Source organism: Gambusia affinis, linkage group LG08 (assembly GCF_019740435.1).
Source record: "Gambusia affinis linkage group LG08, SWU_Gaff_1.0, whole genome shotgun sequence".
Lineage (NCBI taxonomy): Eukaryota > Metazoa > Chordata > Actinopteri > Cyprinodontiformes > Poeciliidae > Gambusia > Gambusia affinis.
The window spans coordinates 21,550,464-21,566,203 of NC_057875.1; the positions used below are offsets into that span (position 1 = coordinate 21,550,464).

The 15,740-nt window shown below is 41.8% G+C and overlaps 1 protein-coding gene across 3 annotated transcripts; it reads left to right on the top strand.

Moving 5' to 3' along the window:
• The first annotated feature begins 608 nt into the window (after nucleotides 1-608).
• cnot4a (CCR4-NOT transcription complex, subunit 4a) lies at nucleotides 609-14,483 on the top strand. 3 transcript variants are annotated; one of them, XM_044125119.1, is made up of 13 exons: nucleotides 609-877; nucleotides 4,281-4,506; nucleotides 4,675-4,872; nucleotides 6,129-6,215; nucleotides 6,420-6,521; nucleotides 7,491-7,616; nucleotides 7,752-7,876; nucleotides 7,965-8,171; nucleotides 8,251-8,308; nucleotides 8,399-8,654; nucleotides 9,814-10,317; nucleotides 10,505-10,738; nucleotides 12,376-14,483. In XM_044125119.1, exons 2-13 carry the CDS (start codon nucleotides 4,333-4,335, stop codon nucleotides 12,705-12,707), a joined length of 2,403 nt encoding a protein of 800 aa, XP_043981054.1. In that variant the 5' UTR covers nucleotides 609-877; nucleotides 4,281-4,332; the 3' UTR covers nucleotides 12,708-14,483. The 3 variants fall into 3 exon arrangements, with proteins under 3 accessions (XP_043981054.1, XP_043981055.1, XP_043981056.1); XM_044125120.1 differs by having other exon boundaries at nucleotides 609-767; XM_044125121.1 differs by lacking the exon at nucleotides 609-877 and adding an exon at nucleotides 892-1,004.
• Nucleotides 14,484-15,740: the final 1,257 nt, after the last annotated feature.

A 15,740-nucleotide genomic window follows, 5' to 3' on the forward strand; every position in this document is an offset into this window, starting at 1 on the left:
TAGTTACAAAATAATGTTTTTGTTGTGCAAACTGTACTCATGTGCAATAAAGTATTATTATTATTATGATTATTATGATTATTATGATTATTATGATTATTATTATTGTTATTATTATTATTATTATTATTATTATTATTATTATTATTATTATTATTATTATTATTATTATTATTATTATCATCATCATCATCATCATTATTACACTTAGAGCCTCATGTTCCTGTAGAAACTCATAGAACAGTGTGTAAGCTGTTGTAACTGAATGTCTTAAATCAGTTAAATTGTCGATACATTTGATTGTAAAGTTCCTCAGAAATACATGAATGAGAAACATTTGTAATAGAGATCATGTTTTTACAGAATAATAATAATTCTCACCAGTGGCGATATTTGATAAGCAAGTAGTCCAGGTGAACAGTTGTTTGGAATACATTTTTATGCATTTACGTTCATTTTCATGTACGTTATTTTCAAAGAAATGTTGCTAAAAAAAATAAAAAAATCATTACGTTGCATAACTACTATTTTTACTGCTTTGAATGTAGATGGGCGTGTAAAATATAAAAACTCGTTTTCCCAAAATGCCGTCCTGTATTGGCGCAGACTCAATGGCACCGAATACTTGCTCCACTCCCTCCTCCCTACTATAATGCTAGCTAAGATGGTGGTTTGAGCGTAATTTGTCTTAACAATACCAAGAAAAGAAAGGGCAAAACATCTTTACAGCCTCCCGATTAGAACAGAACCCCACGATTACCGCTATCGTAAGTGATCATATTTAGAAATTTCACCATTTCAGGTACATTGGCTTGCAGCCCCCGCCCAGTTTGGTGTGACTCCTTTGGAGTGGAATCCTAAGCTAAATACGGACAGGGTAAGTAACGCTAACGTTAGCCAAGTCGGGTTTCATCCTACAGCCAGTGAATAAAAGATAGGTGGCTCCGTTTCAAACTTAAGAAGTGATTGGAGTTTTTTTCCAAACCCAGCGAATCACTGTCCAGGTAATTTGTGTATCCTCAGACCAATGTCAGTTGTTTATAAAGCCAGGGGTTCAGTGTTAGCTTCTATAGGCCGCGTCGTACATTTCTGGTGATAATGTTAGCATACAGGCTAAGCGGTTAGCATTACCCAAGCTGTCACTTTCAGCGCTCTGTAACGTCATGTCACGTTCTCATTATTCGCGAACGTCTTTATTAGGTTGGAATAAATTTTAATGTGAGTTGTTTTTGTGACTAGTGTTGCAGTCGAGCTGGATACGCGCCAACAGGCAGACCGGCTTCTCTTACCAATACGTAGCTAATGTTAGCTTAGCTCAACGTTAGTCAAATAACATCTGTCATAACGTCAGATCCAAAAGACAGAGTCAGTCTCTGACAGAGCCTGTAAAGTTGTCCGCTGGGGTTTTAAAGCTATGTATTTTTGACTTTATAATCGAGCCAATGAGATGGTGATACACTTGTAGATGTGTGTTTATTAGCGGACCGCTGCCAAAGCATCCGAAATGTTTGCGTTTCGTCTAAATTAACTTCCTCCCGTTTAGCTTCTGTCGGTCCGAGTTGGTCATAGAGTGTGTCTGCTAGCAGTGGTGTTGTCACGAAGAACCCAACGCTGGTGTTCATCTGCTAAAAACACTCTCTCTCTCTCTTTCTCTCTGTATAAATGAACTCTCTTGTTATACGTTTCCTTTTAACGTGTATTATGACGTGTCAGGCATTGTCAACCCTCGAGAGATGTTTACAACATCCGCATTAACACCTAAATGCTCGAGTTCTGTTTTTAGCTCGTTTTTTGACGATGTGAGCCTGACGTTTTAACCCACCCCGCATAAATGAAGTCCCTTCAGCAAATCCTAACCCCACCAGCGTTACAATGGCTTGTGCTTGATACATACACATATATGTGTCACTGTGCTGTGAAGTGAGACCAATAACTGATTTCCAGATCCTCAGATAATGCTTTCAGATTGCCTTAGTTGTCTAATACAATTCCTGTTCAGATGTATTTAATTCTCTCTCAGGGAGAGCTTCTGTTTGTGTTAGCTGGGCCTACCATAATTATTACATAACCTCGTTGTTGCATTATTTTTGCACAATGTTGGAGTAGGCATGGGCGAGTATGAGATTCTCAGAGTATAACCTTGAGTAAAAAAGTAGCACTCCATCATTGATATTTACAGAAAAATACTGATTTTATTTGAAACAGGAACACAACAGTAACTGGGAGTACTGTCCTGTTCTGGTGGATACGATTCTGAGTAAAACAAAAAACCTCCGGTCACTCTAGGACTTCACATCTGATTAATGGCTTTAAACTGTAGTGACTGCATGACATAAACTTAGATCATTTTAAAATCATAACTTTTTATAAACTGGCCCACACTAGCATTGTTTGTCAGTGCCTATAAAAAAAAATCTGTAAAATCACATGGGCGTATTCCCACTCTTCCTCTTCTATATGTATTTTATTTTATGCTGTGATTATTTTGGCACCAGTTGTTAATAGCAAAGCACTTTAAATATTCAACCTCTACATGAGCATCTGTTGACATTAGCATCTCAGTTGGAAGCACAAACACGGTAACATCTCTGGTGATTTTTTTTTTATTATTTAATATTATTTTTTTTAACACCAAATAACAAAACAGAGGCTGCTGAGTCTGAAAAGATTATTTGTCTGTAGGGCAGTAAGAGTTGTGCTAGAAAGGGCTAATGCTGCTCTTGTAAGTACTTCCAGTTGAACTGTATTCTGAGATTAATTGCTGTGATTTAGCTGAAAGAGCTTTGAAATTTAGCTTTTCAGTTCTAAATTAAAGCTTTAAAAAAATCATTCAAAAGCCTGAGCAATGCTGGACAAAACCACTTTAAGACTTGATTGAGCTGCCACTAATATACGTTTAAAAAAACCAAAAAAAAAAACGGTACTGCTTAAGTTGTCTGTAATGCATCCTAGTTTATGTTTTACGCTCCAAGTTGCCTTCTTTTCACAGTTAAAGGATTTCTTCACTCAAGGGCAGCTAACAAAAATTAATAACATTTAATGAAAATCCATCCATCCATCCATTATCTGAACACCCTTCTTCCCTAATGGGGTCGGGAGGGTTGCTGGTGCCTATCTCCAGCTGCGTCCCGGGCGAGAGGCGGGTTACACCCTGGACAGGTCGCCAGTCTGTCACAGTAAATGAAAATCCATTTCTTACTTTTGGGATAGCATAAGTTCTCAACTTCCCGTCCTGTCTTTTAGCTGATCTGTAAACGTGAAGCTTTTGGTTGCATTAGCAATACCGTAAAGAAGGGAGAGGAAGACTTGTTGTTTGGGGTCTGCTTGCGTTCAGTGACTTGCACGTATTGACGCTTCCAAAGACACGCAGACCGGTGTGTTTTCTGCTTCAGAATATCTCAAAGGAACAGAGAAGGCCCGCTAAAACATGGTTCCTATGTTTTTAATCTCATTGTCACTTCGGTCCCTTTTTTTTTTTTTTTTTTTTTGGGGAGGACCTCCGCCCTTGAAATGTTGCTGGTAGATCGCTTTATAGCTGTGCATCCACTACTGCTGACGTTCTGCTTCTGAACAGTTTAATTTGTGAAGTTTGTTTCCCAGTTGATACTGCAGTTTTATCAAGACTGCTACATGAAATATTTAGCCCTGTGTGGGTTTTTTTCCCCCCACTTCAGCACTTTGCAAATTGAGTAGATCTTTGTCACTTTGACATCAACATCACCTGCTCATTTCATGTTACTCAGGGTGGTCTCTTTTTTTATTATTATTATTATTAAAAACTAAATGGTGTAAAGGTTCAAAGCTGTTTTCTCCCCCAATTCCACACGCACACATTGGTTGCTCTGTTCTATTATTTTCCTGAGGATGCAAAATCTTCCTACTATGCATGTTGGAGTGACCGAAATGTGTCTGCTTTCCCTTGTGAACATTTGTCCTTATGCTGAATGTACAACAATGTACTTTAATCTCATTTTTTGCATGTAGGTTTGATGAAAACTTTGATGCCATCTATGCCACGTCCTGTTTGAAAAGACAAAAGCTTAAATACACTATGCTGTTCTGGAGAAGACTGTAGATTAGTCAGCCTTTTTGGTTCAACACAATCATTCAAATTCACCACAAATTTATCTCACAATAGAAACTACAGCGCTGATCCCGGCACCTATTAAACTGATCTAGCCAGTAGTTAACATTTCCTCTGCAAATAAACCCTTTAGGTTGTTTTTAATCTATATCCAGATGGAGTTCCTGTACGGTTTTTTTTTCCTCTCTCCTCGTAGCCCTGTGCTCTGTGACCAGCTCCAGTACTTCTCAACGTCGCCGTGCAATAGGATGTCCCACAGCCCTGAAATGAAGGACGACCCCATGGAGTGCCCTCTGTGCATGGAGCCGCTGGAGATTGATGACGTCAATTTCTTCCCCTGCACTTGTGGCTACCAGATCTGCCGCTTCTGCTGGCACCGCATCCGCACAGACGAGAACGGCCTCTGCCCCGCCTGCAGAAAGGTGCGCAAAAGAGATTCATCAAAAAAGAGAATTTCATCTGCAGGACTGATTGTTTGGTGCTCCCAAACGCTCTTTTTCTTTTCTTTTTTCTTTTTTTTCCTTAAGTTCATCATGCTATACACTCTCCACTCCCCATAAATCACTATCCGATTTCTGTTTGCCACGCAGCCGTACCCAGAGGACCCCGCCGTGTACAAGCCTCTGTCACAGGAGGAAATCCAAAGGATAAAGAATGAAAAGAAGCAGAAACAAAACGAGAAAAAGCAGAAGGTGACAGAAAATCGCAAGCATCTGGCGAGTGTCAGAGTGGTCCAGAGGAACCTGGTGTTTGTGGTGGGGCTGTCGCAGCGGCTCGCTGATCCTGAAGTGAGTACAGCAGTTGGCAGTCTTTAGTGAATGTGCTGTGCCTTAATGCTGGGTTGAACATTTTATTGGGGAGAAGATGTGTAATAAACCAAAATTGCTCTCCGTTACATTTATCACATACTAACAAAAAAAAAAGTTACCACTAGGTGGCCTCATACTGCATTATTAGGATCTTCCTTGCTGGTACTGATTTCTTGTCATTTCAGATTTTATTTTTTTCCAAGAACAATTAAACAGCCCCACATAATTTTTAGAGAAATTAAAGGGATTTCAATATTTGACCATTCATAAATCAACATACATGTCCATTACCTTTATCTAATTTTGAATAAAATGGAATATAAAAATGCATCAAATTACAGGGTTGATACTAATGCTTGAAATCCGTCAAAAGACTTGAGTTTCAAGGTGTTTTCAAGGTTTGGAAAATGTTTGATTTCTGTATAAAGTCCTTGAAAGTGATTGATAATCAAACTGTGCAGTTTGGTAATAAAGCACAATCTGATGCTTGATTTAAAAGTCCAAATTTGGACAAATGTTATTTACAGTTGAAACCAGACATTTTCATATGGAGAATAAAAGACACAAACATTTTTTTTCTCACTGTTTGAAGTTAAATGAGACCAACCGTGTTTTGTTTCAGGTCAGTTAGATTTACCAAAATTATTCATATTCACTAAATACCAGAAAACTTGGTGAGAACAGTTTTTAGAGGTTTTTTATTTTTATTTTTATTTTTTGCAACTTTATTTGTATATTGTGTTTAAGCATTTAATTTGAGCAGGAAAGTCATTTACCTTAACACAGTTTGTTTGGATTGTTTCATTGTGATAAATATTTATTATTCCTAATGGCTCAATGATGTGTCTTTGTCATTGAAATAAAAAGAAAAGTCTTATATTTTATACATTTAATAACATTATTGAAATTGGGGGATTTTATTTTGTCTCCTTTTATTTCATTTGTGTTGTTGGAAACATTTGAAAACTTACCTTGGACAAGTTTGAAAAGTGTTTGAATTTTACTGTGGGAAAAGTGTATAAACCTTGAAAGTAAATGCAGCTTGTTAATACATTTAGAAATCAATAATTCTGGTTTATTTTCTGTTTTCAATTTGAAGGTTAAGAGAAAATTGTCAGATTCTGGTCTCTCCTCTCACTGAACGCAATTTCTTGTAGGATTGTAAATGACTACCATGTTTATGAAAGACCTGACAGCATATATCACACATTTTGTGTGGCGATTTCCCCTCACAGGTCCTAAAACGACCAGAGTATTTTGGGCGATTTGGGAAAATCCATAAAGTGGTCATCAACAACAGCACGTCGTACGCAGGTTCACAGGTGAGGAATAAATCATGGTTGATTTAAAGCTTCAGTGTTTGTGAACACATCTGTGATCAGCTGGAAGCAAACCGCGACTTGTGTAATAAGTCGGTAACGAACAAAGGTTTCAATTGAGTCAATAGTTGGTATCACATGAACCTGAAACAGCCGTGAATGGTCTGTTTGATTAATGTGTTTGCTTTTATTTTGTTTGCCATTCAGGGGCCCAGTGCCAGCGCTTATGTCACTTACATCCGTTCCGAAGACGCTTTAAGAGCAATACAGTGTGTGAACAATGTGGTCGTCGACGGGAGAACACTCAAGGTAAACCCTGGGTTTTCTACTGCCCACTGTGGTTTTTTTAAATTCTCATTTTGTGTGTTGAATGTAATCAGAAGTTGTATTATCATCAGATATGTATCGTATTTTCCGGACCAGAGAGCGCACCATACTATAAGCCGCACCTACAATAAAAAAAAAAAAAAAAAAAAACTGGAAACGTACATATATTAAGCCGCACCGGGCTATAAGTCGCCGGTATCTCCACCGCTCTCGGTTTTCTGCAGCAGAGGGCAGCGTTCTAATAAATCTTCTAGATTTATTAAGGCGCAGCCCTCCGACTCCAACGCCGAGCCATTGTTTCGTTCACGCCGAGTTTACGTGCAGCGGCTCTATTTCCTTCCTGTACTGCCGGATCAACAGCCCTCAACTTAAAAACTGCATCATATGAGTTTGAAGAAATTTCTCCGTCGTGCCTGCTGCTAGCGTGTGATTGTTCTAAATGAAAATCAGCACTTTCTTCTTTGAATTTCAATTTTGACTTCCAATGATTCACTTCCTGCTGAAGAGCCCCCTGGTGGTTGAAGAAAAATCCACAGAAAAGCCACACCGGACCATAAGCCACATGGTTCAAAGTGTAGGAAAAAAGTAGTGGCTTATAGTCCGAAAAATACGGTATATACATCTCTGGAAAAATTTAAGAGACCAGTTTGATGATCAGTTTCTTTGATTTTACTTTTTATAGGTATATGTTTGAGTAAAATGATCCTCGTTTTGTTATTCTATGAACTATTGACAACATGTCTCTGAAATTCCAATCAAAACTTTACTATTTATTTGCAGAAAATGAGAAATGGTCAAACAGTATCTGGTGGAATAACCATACGGTTTGTCCACCAGTGGAAGAGACCAGTGCAGTGGTCTCCTACTTTTTTCCAGAGCTGTATATATATTTTTCTATTGTAATGCTTGTGTATTAACAGTGGGATTTTATTCTCCCTCCCTCCCTTACAGGCTTCTTTAGGCACAACAAAATACTGCAGTTACTTCCTCAAAAGTATGCAATGTCCCAAACCTGATTGTATGTATCTACATGAGTTGGGGGATGAAGCAGCTAGCTTTACTAAAGAGGAGATGCAGGTGAGATTAAGGGTTTCTTATTAAAATATGTAAATTGTGTTTTTTTTTTTGTTTTTGTTTTTTAGATTTCTTGCTTAAAGTGACTCCTTTATGAGTTTGTTTTATTCATCTGTTTAATCTTGAACTTGTACTAAGGCGGGGAAACATCAAGAGTACGAGCAGAAACTCCTCCAAGACCTCTACAAAATAAATCCTGGTTTTCTACAACCTCCAGCTTGTGGGACAGAAAAATCAAAGAGTAAACCCAACTCCACACAGAGGTTAGTCCTGTTTTTATTCATCTTCTGTGCTGCTTTCTCCCAGCGTAGCGCTTGATGGTTGAATTTATTTTTTCCTGCTTTATAACAGAACTAACAGTAGCAACGGTAAAGAAGGCTGGCCGACGCTGTCGGGGCACAACAAACTGGCCAACGGACTTTCAGAAGACCGCAAGTCCCCTCCGCTGTTAGACTATCTAGATCAGGAAGCCAGTAATTCAGATGGGCTAGAATCAGAGCTGGGTCCAGGCCAGCGTCCCACCCTATCCCCCTTCTCCTCCAACTGTGACAGTAATAGGTAATGGAGAGACCTCAAACCAATCTGTTCTGCTGTAAACTTTTCTTTTCTGATCTGTTCTTAAAATTTCTCTCTGCAGTCCCAATGACAAACCTCCAGAATCGATTGGTATGGTCAATGGAGAAACTTTACAACAGGTGAAGCGAGCAGCCTTGTCCCTTTGATCCAAAGCGAATCAGACGGAGTCGGATCTCTCACGTGCGGTTTGTCTTCCTCTCATTCTGCAGATGCCCACAAGTGACTCTCCTTCCCCTCCCCCGGGTCTAACGAAACCCATCCTGGTGGTGCCCATCAGCATGTCAGACCTCTCGGCCCGTTCGCCCTTCGAGGGTGCGGCGGCGGAGTCCCAGTCACTTTTTTCAGACAACAGTAACTTCAGACACCCAAACCCTCTCCCTGCTGGCCTGCCCCCCTTCCCCAGTTCTTCCCGGGGCAGTTCCGACTGGCCCATGACACCAGAACCACAGATACTCTTCACATCAGGTATTGAGTAGTTTAAATATCTTGTAAATTAATTCATTGAACTTTGAGGGCATTAAAGTTGCATCCTAAAACTTACTGTCCAACTATGCGAAACCTCTAAAAACCAGAATTGTCCTTAAATGTGTTAACGTTTGTTATGTTGCAACCACACACTTCAGTGTTGGGATTTTATTTTGTCCAACACAAAATGGAACAATTTGCTGAGATCCAGAGCTCAGGTGAGAGTATCTAACTGTTACTTGTGGATTCCAAGAAACTGGAAGGAAGGAAGTAAAGCTATAAAACGTCCCACTCTGCAATTTGCCACAATTGGAGGAAATGATGACTGCAAGGAAGAAATTGGTCCTGTAATAGGAGACCAAAATTAAACTCTGTGGTCGGTGGAGAAAAACGAAGGAGTGAGTTTCGCTTCTAATCTAGAGAGAGAAATGTCTCATGGTCTTTTATCAAACGAGAAAACCTACCACCGCTAAAATCTAACACTATGCCAATTTGTGTTTACATTTAGTGAAGAACAAAGTTGCTCAGTGTCTTCTTCAGAGTTTTTTGTGTTGTTTCCTTCATTGATTCTTAGTACAGTGCCTCCACAGGCCAGGGGGAGGAACAGGGTTTTCGAAGGGTTTGGCTGGCTTGACACAGTGCAGTCAGATGTTCACCTTCCAGTAGGACACTAAACACTAGCTACAATTAAACTTGGCTCAAAGCATACCACAGTCCAGGTATAAATTAGCTGCAGAATCTGTGACGATAAGAGAGGATAGACTTGTTTGAGCTTTTGGTGTTTTGCCGAGATTAATGGGCAGGCATTTTTGTGTGAATGCAAATATACGCTGCACAAAAACTGTGAAAACCATCCAATTTTCTTCTGCTCACTCGTTTGTGTTGACCAAACCAGAAAAGAGATCCCAGCACATGGCAAATACTTTAACGTTTGTAGTTATAATGGGATGAAATGTGAAAAAGCTCTTTTTACAAAACACCGTCTAGTCGTGGAAATGCTTTATTCTGCATCTCTATCTTCCTAACACAGTGGCTGTTGGACTGTCAGAGGCGATGCAGTAAATAAACAAAACTACTCTTGTTGAAATGCAAATGTACCTTTCGGATTAAAGTGTCGGCATCTGGTAATCAAACTAACTACCTTCTTCTCCTTTGAAAGACACAATACCAGTGTCTTCCTCAACAGACTGGCAAGCGGCCTTCGGCTTCGGCTCCTCCAGCAAACAGCAGGACGACGATCTGGGCTTCGACCCCTTCGACGTCACCCGCAAGGCTCTAGCCGACCTGATAGAGAAGGAGCTATCGGTTCAGGATCAGAGCCCCTCATCTCCCGGGCCGCTCGCGCAGGGGAGCGGTCACAGTCCGGGCCTGCCGCCGTCCAATCTCAGCACATCCCACCACTTCCCCGGTGGCCTGCCGCGCGTCCACCCGCTCCACCACAGAGCCATCTACAGCTCCTTCAGTTTCCCCGGCGGCCACAACAGCCAGGCCGGTCAGCAGCAGCAGCAGCCCCCCACCACCAGACACCCCTGGATGGGCATCCCCACACGAAATAACCTCGCACACTTGAACCACTCAGCCAGTGCTGCCTCACACAGTAACATCCTGGACCTGAATCTGCCCCCTCAGCACAACACAGGGCTGGGAGGGATTCCCATCTCAGGTACCAGCCTGGCCGCCTTAATGTGCTCTATAGAGGTAGTGCGTGTTGAGGCAGAATTTAGACGAGGCTCATTAGGAAGACATTTAATATCGCAAACGCGCAAACACTTCTGCTTAACACGAAGATGGGTGTTTTTGATTAGCGAGTATTGATTGTTTTCCGTGTCCCTCTGTCCCCCGTCCTGCAGAAAACAGCAGCTCTATAGACGGCTTAAATGTGAAAGAGTGGCAGGACGGACTGAGAGCTCTCCTGCCCAACATCAACATCAACTTCGGTGGCCTCCCCAACTCCTCCTCCTCTTCATCTTCCTCGTCCTCCAACAGTGTTAACCACATCGGCGGGCCAACGGGGCCGGCAGGAATTTCGCACAGCCTCAGCTGGGACAGCACGGCCAGTTGGATGGATCCTGCCATCATCACAGGTAAAAACGTCGGCTGGACTCGACTTCTGAACAGATAATCCTATGCATTATGTATGAAGAGTAGTGCTGTGAATCTGTTAAAACATTTAAACTAATTAATCACACTCTAGGGCTGGGATTAATCACTATGCTTGGCTTTGTCAGCTGGAGATGTAAAAACCCGCGTTTTCAAAACGATAAGGAAGGGTTTTATTGTTTCAAAGCAAACGTCTCGGGTTTTCAGGTTGTAATATTTAGTAAGGTTAAAATAGGGTTTAAAATGATTTGAGATGTAATTTGGAAGTGTAAACTATAAACTGATTGAGCTTTGGTGAAGGATAATTCCCCATTGCTGTGGTTTTTAAAGCAGAATGAGCCGCTGAGCAGACCAGTCTGACTCTCCTTCCTCATCTTCTCACTCGTGTTTGCGACTGCATTTGACCGCCGTACAAGACCATGTAAGGCGCTGCTTTGAACTTTGTACGATGAGAGCAGCTAAAACAATTAATCTGTATTATTGAATATTAAAATCTGTTGGATTGATCGCATTCTTCAACATCGACAACCCAGACAAAGAGATGAACCTTTTTTTTTTTCTCTCGCAGTTTCACACTAAACTCTGGTCACATGTTATAAGTGAAGTGCACATTTCAGCAACAAGGCAGTTCAAAGTGATTTGCACCATAAAAACATAATAATTATGAAATAAACAATACATTTTTCTCAAATTCCATCATCGAGCAAATATACATTAAACGTATTGATCAACGTTCCAGTTACAAATCAAAGGCAACTCTAGGCAGGTGACTTTTAGCCTTGATTGAAAGTGGAGAAAGAACTGATGAGCCTTTTATTTTTTATTGTTATTTTTACAAAGTGTGTGTAAAAACCTGGTTGTCCCAGTCGCCTGACATTCATGGAAAAGATGTAAAAGTTTCGATTTGAGAACAGGAGCCATTTTCAAATTGGGCCACATAAAACGTATCTCACTTCATGTAGTAAATGGACAAGCAGATAAATGCAAACTCATTTGTGTGATTAACATCTCATTCTCAGCACCACAGATTTTACTCTGTAATTAATGGACACATTGCCACAGATTTAATACAGTTCTGTTGGTCTTTGCAACAATGCTGTTTTTTTTTTTTTTTGGTTTTTTTTGTTGTTGTTGCCAGTAATCAAATTTTCCATTCATGATTCAAGAGACAGCTTTGATTGGTTGTGTATTTGTAAGAATAAACCCACAATAGGAGATGAGAGCTTAACAATATTTTGAGGAAAACCACCGTAAAATCTACAATCAGTCCAGGTTTGATTAGTTCATATATATATTGTGGTTTTTATGCTCGTCTCAGATGAAGGTGTAACAAGGCACACAACTTGCTCATCTTTTGTTTTCCCAAACACAATTGGTGTAAAAAAAAAAAAGAAAAATCTCTGGTTAAAGGAAATTCCATCTTTTCCTGTTTTACCGGTCGATCATTTGGATGTTCATGTCTGGTCCCAACCAGACAATCTACGGTGTAAAAACTGCGCAACCATTTTGTGTTTTTTTTTTTTTTGTTTGTTTTTTTTCTTCAAAATGCGTGACTGAAAAGACCGGCTTTTCCGTTGCAGTCAAAAGTCTGAAGTGTCGCTGTCGCTTGTCTCCACCGCAGGCATCCCCGCCTCGGCCGGCAGCAGTTTAGACTGTCTCCAAGACGACAACCCGCCACACTGGCTCAAGTCCCTGCAGGCGCTAACGGAGATGGACGGTCCTGCCAGCTCCGCGGCGCCCGCCCCCCCACAGCCCCTCCACAGCGGCCTTCTCGACGGCCACCTCCCCCTCCACCACAGAGCCCCCAGCGGCTGGGCTCCCTACCTGCCCCCTCCCACAGCCAACCCCACCGGTCAGTTCCACTCCCCTCCACCAGGCTTCCAGACCGCCTTCAGACCCCCAGGACAGCCCGCCACAGAGCTACTACAGAGTGCCGCCGTGGATCGCCACTGAATAGACTGGAGCAGACAAACCCCCCCCCACACACACACACACTCCCACACTCCCACCCCACTTTATACCCACTCATCCTGTCCCACTCTCCCTTCTCTCCCAACGCAATACACACCAATCTGCAAAGTATGAAAAATTAACAAAATAACAAACTTGCTTTCTTCTTTTTTCTCTTCCTCCTTCCTTTGTGTCTACTCTGAAGGCCTGTTTGTTTTCGTTTGTGGCGCACAGTTATCCAGTTCCTTTCGTCTGCCGCCATCACCACCCCTTTAGACCTAGCTCTGGGCGTAACATGGGATTCGTTGTGTAGCTTTACCGTCAGCAGAAAGCACAAGAATCAGTAGAGCATTAAAGTGCCCAGCGGTGACACACGAGCTAACTCCACAAACTGGCAAGAGAAAGAAAGAAATTAGCAGAAGTGAGGTCTTTTTAAACGTATATTTAACAAAAGAAAATGAATAAAATAACATGATTAAGCATGATAACATTTGTGTTTTTTGGAAAGTCGAAGTCATGATTAGTCTTTCTTTGAGGAATGAAGCTGTGAATCTGCTCTTTGAAGCTTTGCCCCAAAGACACTCGCTCTCCCCCCCCATCCCCCTTCCCGCCCCGCCCCGTCTGAGCAGGAGACTGAAACGGTTCAACCTCACAGCCTTGTTGGGGATCGGTCCAGGTGAGAGAGAGAGAGAGAGAGATGAATTACAGGAGAGTGGGTTTTATAAACTATTAAGGGCAGGGAGGGAGGGAGGGAGAAAAAGAGAGATCGGGATGGAGAGCGTTTTCAGATGCTGCAGGAGTTTAGGGCACAGGCTATGCATGGGCTCCCTGTTGGGTACGGGCACAAATGGCCCGCATCAGAGGCCGCTTGGCTCATACTCTCTTTATTAAAGGGCCTCCCATGGCCCCCCCCCCCCCACGTTCTGCTTGAGGGAGAGTTTTGCTGAACCTCTGTATCAGAGGATAGAGCAGTGTCTTACCGCAGGGAGCCAGGGGCTGTGGGAAATCATGGCACACATCCTGAGCACTAGGGTTAGACTCTTTACTCACAGTGCCACTGTGTGGTACCTACAATAGCTAGCCCTAACACGAACAGCCACCAGATAAGATGGGGTGGGCAGCCAGTGACCAGATGGAAGAGGAAACGTCAAGAGATCCAAACAAGGGTAGCAAGGAGGTCAGCGGGTCCCATCCTTCGATCCACGCGGGCTTTCAAACGAGGCCTTAAAAATAGGAGCAGGAGAGGGAGCGGAGCCGGAGCGCTACCGACTGCCGAGAGTTACGCAATTTCTCATGCGACCCTTAGCAGCTGTATGCAAGTGCGCGTCCCAAAGCGAGGCGCTGCAAGACCATACCGAGTACCGTAGTAATAAATCAAGGAGCCCTCAGCCTTTAGAAATGAGATCAACCTCTCCGACCGCCGCCCCTTTTTTTTTTTTTTTCTTTCTTCTTTTTTGAAGTCTTAATTCTGATTTGTGTTCTCTCTGTCTTTTCTCTCTCTTGCCCCCTGCCCCGCCTTCTCCCCCTCTATCCCCCCCCACACACCACACCTTTCCCACCTCCCACCGTCTCTCCCTCGCTGTTCCCTATTTAACAGTATTCACAAAGATGAACAAATTCATCCAGGAGAAATCAACACAGTCATCATTCAGTGGGTTTTTAACATGATGTTGCAAGGAAAAAAAAAAACAAAACCAACAACTTTGAGGCGCTTAACGGAAATGAACTGTCCTCTGCAGGTCTGGAAGAATAAACCTTAAATAAAACTGAAAACTCAGAGCTTGTGATTCCCTGAAGTTTTGTTCTAATCCTGATTGTTATCTGTTAAAGTTTGCCGCACCGTCTTGGTAGAAGCCATCTGAAGGTGATCCGTGGAAGTTCATCCAGGTTAAGATCAATCTGGTGTTTTTCTTCTGGTTGCCACTAGGAGGCAGGTTGTTTACTTTCACAGTTTTAGCGTCTGCAGCAGTTACAAGGTGACGGCGAATGACTTTAATGGTACGATATTTTAGATGCCGCATTTCCCTTCCTAGTCCTGTTTAGTTTCTCACCTAAATGCAAGTCAGGATTATCTTTTTTTTTTTTTTTTCCCCCCCTCAGGGTGTCAGCGCTGCAGTGAGTAGAGCCTGTTCTTTGGTTTGCACCTCTGCATTCTTCCTGGTGAATGTGTCTTATGGACACCGATATCAGATATATTTGGTGGGTGGTTCATAGTTTTTCAAGATTAAATATAATTGCACATTGGCATCCATGTTAAATCCTTAAAATGGATAGTCTTCATTTGCCCCAAACTGTATTGTGGTGCTAAGCTGTTCAGTGATTTTTATTTTTATTTATTTATTTTTTTTATAGATAAACATTATTTTAAAGGCTATCCTCTGAGTTACAGGGAACCAGACTTTGAAACTTGGATCATCTGCTCTATTTTTCTGGTTTTAGTGAGAATGTGAGAAGCAGCGTTCTGGATCTGATTGCTTTCTGGCCGGGTACCTGGTTTTCTTTCGGTTTTCTGGCAGAGACCATTTGATTTCTATCCAAAACGCCCCTGCATTTCAAAACGTTCTCGCTAACAGGGTTCCTATGGACTGTGGTCCGTAAACCATTTACACGTCAACAGGCATGATGTTGTTCATCCTGTGTTTCTAACCAAAACCACTTTGTGTGTGTTGATGAAAACGACCAGTCTTCTGTCAGGTTCCAGTTACAGTCCAGGTAGACGTCGTCAGTTCAGTGGTAAGTTTTCTCGTCTTTCCCATTTTGAGCAGCACCTGAGAGAGAGAAAAAAGGGCCTCTCCCACTTCATACCAAGAAGAAAAAAAGTAATAAATCACTAAAGAATTTTCAAGCCGATATTACAGAAGCTAAGTACAATGTGTTCCTTAATGCTGCTTATTGTAACAGCGAAAATCTGACTAAAAGTTCAACTTAATTACAACAACTGTTCTCAAGTGTAGAGTTTACATTCATTCATTCATTCCTGTTGATCTTCAGCCTTCGCCAGAATTATTGCACCGAAACATACACAAATGACCAGAC

Coding starts and splice junctions, on each gene's coding strand:
- cnot4a (XM_044125119.1), top strand. CDS start 4,333: ATGTCCCACAGCCCTGAAATGAAGGACGACCCCATGGAGTGCCCTCTG. Junction 4,507..4,674: donor TCTGCCCCGCCTGCAGAAAG/GTGCGCAAAAGA, acceptor TTTGCCACGCAG/CCGTACCCAGAGGACCCCGC. Junction 8,309..8,398: donor ATGGAGAAACTTTACAACAG/GTGAAGCGAGCA, acceptor CTCATTCTGCAG/ATGCCCACAAGTGACTCTCC.